This window comes from Diorhabda sublineata, chromosome 6 (genome assembly GCF_026230105.1).
Source record: "Diorhabda sublineata isolate icDioSubl1.1 chromosome 6, icDioSubl1.1, whole genome shotgun sequence".
NCBI classification, from domain to species: domain Eukaryota; kingdom Metazoa; phylum Arthropoda; class Insecta; order Coleoptera; family Chrysomelidae; genus Diorhabda; species Diorhabda sublineata.
In genome coordinates this window covers 1,647,756-1,652,394 of record NC_079479.1, presented here as the reverse complement: position 1 = coordinate 1,652,394, position 4,639 = coordinate 1,647,756, and the positions used below count along the sequence as shown (strand labels likewise).

At 28.9% G+C, this 4,639-nt stretch overlaps 1 protein-coding gene across 1 annotated transcript; it reads left to right on the top strand.

Moving 5' to 3' along the window:
- Positions 1-505: 505 nt before the first annotated feature.
- On the top strand, positions 506-2,994 carry LOC130445110 (coiled-coil domain-containing protein 63-like). The gene is made up of 8 exons (XM_056780622.1): positions 506-592; positions 752-1,018; positions 1,067-1,260; positions 1,312-1,486; positions 2,029-2,211; positions 2,326-2,476; positions 2,528-2,619; positions 2,866-2,994. The coding sequence occupies exons 1-8, from the start codon at positions 506-508 to the stop codon at positions 2,992-2,994; spliced, it is 1,278 nt and encodes a 425-aa protein (XP_056636600.1).
- The last annotated feature ends 1,645 nt before the right edge of the window (positions 2,995-4,639 follow it).

Genomic DNA, 4,639 nt, shown 5'->3' with positions numbered 1-4,639 from the left:
GTTTTCAAATTCATTCGCGATTGTTACCTGGAGATACAACGTTGCCACATCCACTTTTTAATAATACCTTTACTGTTTCTCCAAAATATTCTGACAGAAATTATTGAAATATTAATTATTAGTAAATGATAATTATATTTGATTAGATTTAGTGAAGAACCACATCTCCATATATAAAATATCTATATTTTTAATACGTTACATGTGTATTAGTTCCAAAAAATTCCGCTTAAGATACAGCACCACTATATTACCAATTTTTATCTATGGTTTTATTTACTTTTAATAACTGCAATTAAATACATAAATAAATACATCTCCAAAACGATCAAATTCTCTTTTTTGACTTTATATTAGTTCAATAGTAAAAGGAATTAGAACGTTTGGCATCTATGGAATTTACACCATTATGTCTCTAGGCAACCAATAAACAGTAATAAAAAACATTGAGTGTGGATGATTGTTTTATTTCTCTAAAGATAGAATAGTGAAAGAAGTAAAAAAAATGAATCAGACAAGAATAGGTAATACTAGCAATGACAAAGAAATGCTTACTATGGCCGAGGAAGAATTAGCTCGATTACAGAGGCAGGTAATAACACACTCTTGAATATACAGGATGCGTCACGCTTAATAGTACATACGAGGGGGAAATTAATAGTAATGATAAAAATTATTTTCGAGTTATTTTATTATTTTTATTTTTAATTAGTTTTTGTTTATTCATTTATCTGATGACTGGCGTTTCAAGTTGCGTATCATGGAGGAAGATCGAATGGCGTTTTTGGAAGAAACAGGTTCAAAATTGAGAAAACAACGAACTATTATCGGTAGACTAAGGAAGGAAAAAGAGAAAATTTATGAGGAGATTAACGTGGCAACGTGTTTGAATCAAAAACGAAACGATGAAAAGTTGATTAAGAAAATGAGTAAATTACTTGAAGATTACGAGAGGTACGACAAATTGGTTAGAAAAGAAAAAGAAGAACTTAGAGAATTGGAAATACAAATAAAAAAGGTAAAAATCTTCTTTTTTATATACAATGTCATTTATTTTTTCGTGTAGATGGAAGCAGACAGTCAACGTTTACGGCCCAAATCGGTTATAACAGACCAAGACTACGAAAATCGCTTAAAAATGGGAGAACAATCAATACAAATATTGAAAGATAGGTTAGAAAACGCCGTTAAAAAATTTTGTGGCATATTAACGAAAAATAAAGAGCTCAGAGAAGAAATCGATCATCTATTGAAAGAAAGGTATAGATGCTTCTTTAAATCGGTGCTTCCATATAAAATAAAATGTTTCAGAGCAGGTTATAATATAATATGGGAATCATTACTGAAGGAAATGCAAAACAGAAAAAAATACATGGTTGAATTGATTGAACAGGCCTCGGTTGCCTTCGATCAAAGAGAAGAATGGTGTACAAAACTTGCCGCTCTAAAAAAACGAGCACAAAGCGACTATTTAGCACATACAGAGGTATAAACTTTCTAAAATCCCCTCGTAACAATCACTTTTAATACGGAATATAATATTACTACTATTGAATACTCCCCCGTAACATAGATTACAAAATTTTATTTACGATTAATTTATAACTACTTCTGAATGTCCCCCTATAACATACGCGTTTGTTCCAAGGTCTTTCCAAAGTCACTAAAACTATGACAGCCAATACAACCAACATTCAAGAAATCCCTTTGATGAATATTGTTACATGAAATTACAGTAAGCGGCAATGAGATGGCGCTACTAGATGCAGAAATTTTGTTGTCTAAATACCGTATTTAAATAAGAATACGTGTATAATGTTGTATTAAATATTATTATAAATAATACTATTTATTACACACTTAATAAAAGATGATTTTGTATAAAGTAACCGAACGAATAAGAATAAAGTAATAAGCGCCATCTAGGGAAAATCAACGGATGTTTACTATTTATACACACTTGTTGTCTAATTGTTGCCTAACTTAATGTCGACGTTGCACGATTTTCTGTATTAATGACGTTTTAAGGAAATGAGAGAAATTCAAAGGAAACTAGATCATGACGTAACTTTGCGAGAGTTTTTGAGCGTAAAAGGACAAAAAAGAATCTTGAAAGATTTGGAGGAGAAAGAACGTAAAAAAAGAGATCTACAGACTCAAAACCAACAAAATCAACTGATAATGTTAGAAAATACAATGAAACAAATACAGGTATTTATTTGTACATCCTTTTATAGGTTATCTCTTTCGATATTACGAGATTTGTATGTGTTAAAGGGAGATAGAGTTGTGATTAAGTGATTATTATTTATTATGACTTTTTAGACATTTTGTGGTGAAAACGATGTTAATAAAATGGCTTCTCTATATCTGAAACAAGAAGAAGAGAATTTCGCTTTATTTAATTATGTAAATGAATTAAATCACGAGATTGATTTGTTACAAGTTACTCTAAATGAAATACAAGCGAAAATAGGTTAGAGTTTATAAATAAAATTAATTAATTTTGAAAAAGTTAATTTTTCAGATGAGCAAATTGAAATAAGTCAATCGAAAGAAAAAGAGCGTATGCATAATTTGGAATTTTTACGAAAACAACTAGAAGCGGCTATTAAAGAGGTAAGATTTCATTCTAGCTGCGATTTTAGGAATTTTTTGAAGAAAACCGCACTGGTAACTCTTTTTCTATCAAGGTCGATGAACTTATTTAGTTTTACCTGGGTTTTGTCTGCCTTTTTTATTATCTAGTCCGGTCACTGAGGCTGTTGAAAGCGGAAAGAAATATGACACAAGAAAATAATAACATTGTAATCAAATAACTAAATTTGACATCACTGTATGCTTTGTTTAAAAGCTATTTTTTAGGCTAATGATAGTGAGGAAAATGTTAAGAAAGTGGAATTTAAACTTAAATCGATATTGGAAGGTATTGAAGAAATTTTTGATTTGTTATCCTGTGATAGAGGACCGATTCTTGGTTTACTGGGTAAGTAAAATAATTAAAACAAATTGGGTTAGATTATTTTATTGAAATTATGTCGATTTATGAAATTTTATTCAGCCCTTACATCTATGTGTAATGAATAAATCGTAAAATCATGTATTCTGGATATTTTTTACCGAATTTAATAATAATATTAGTAACTTTATGAATATTATGAAACTTGTTGTCGAAAATTACCGCTAAAGTATATTCTAGCGCCACCTGTACTATGCGAACTTTACTACTGTCGTGGTTTGATGTGAGAACGAGCAAATATTTACTCCCACCAAAACTCTCTAATTATTGCACATTTGCCGGCGTTAACTGTATGTAAAAATACTTAGGAAAACTTCTTTCTAAAACGTTGACTTTTATACATCCCATAACAAGGGTTTTTTATACTATATACAGATAAAATGCGTTTTCAATAAATTTGTTTTTAATTTCACGATATAAGTTATTGAAAACTAATTTAATATATATGTATTAACATTTTAACGTATGATTAAATACGGCAACGTGGTAATCGAATTTAAAACTGTATACTGTTGTCAATTATCGCAGCGTTGCCAGTCAGCCATTTTGGGTATCTACTATTTGTTTTATTATTTATTAGTTTATGAATTTTTCTGAAAAATTCAAACAATTATAATACATACGTTATAGTATGTCAAAAATTAGGTCAAATTAATCCATCTTTATCTTTTTATCAAGATTTTCAGCGTTGTATTGTTTATATTTGGAACCAGTTTCTAAAGAAATAGTACCTATTATTTTTATAAATGATTCTTAAAGTGTGTGTTTACAAACAATTAAAAATATATCTGAAAACTAAAATGCACGTGCTATAAAAACTGGAAAAAACTGTTAAATTTCAAATTGGTCGAATTCGGCAATCATATAAACAACGTCTACAACGTTGCCACCTAGTCCGAAAAGACTTATTTCTTTCTCCCAATAACAATAGCTGTTTACAATTTAATAGAATGAAAAATTTGTTATATGTTTTGAAAGAGAAGAATTAGGATATACACCACTAAGTTATTATTAATTTTTAATTCATTATTTATTAATTAATTGCACTTATATTTACCAACCTAACCAAACTTCCCAAAATTATCAAGATGTCGGATTCAATATTTTTTGTGACCAGTGGCGGCGTGTTAAATATTTTTCTGGATATTTCAGGAGCAGATTCGTCAATGAATTTATTTAACGTGAAAATTTATTTGGGAACCATTGAAAAGAAAATAACAGAATTAATAACGAGATTTTATTTTGCAGAAAAAGTAGTAAGTTCACTGAAAAGTGACGTAAAACATAAATATACGTAAGATATTTTGATTTTTTCAGATGTTGACGCAATTCAAAAAATTTCATAGAGCTAATATCGTTCCTGCGATTAATTAGATCATTAATGATACGTCAGTTGTCATAATTTTACAATTTTTGTATGTCCATATTTAAAATTTAATAAAAAATATTTAATAACGATAATCAGTTGTTTTAGTTGAATACAAACATATTTTTAATAAAAAAATATTTTCGGAAATTATCAAAAACCGACTCCAAATTGCTTGTTTTTGAAATAACCCTGTATATAGAAGAAGATCCGGCTCTTACTTACCAAAACTCTGCTTAATAACACACTGTTGA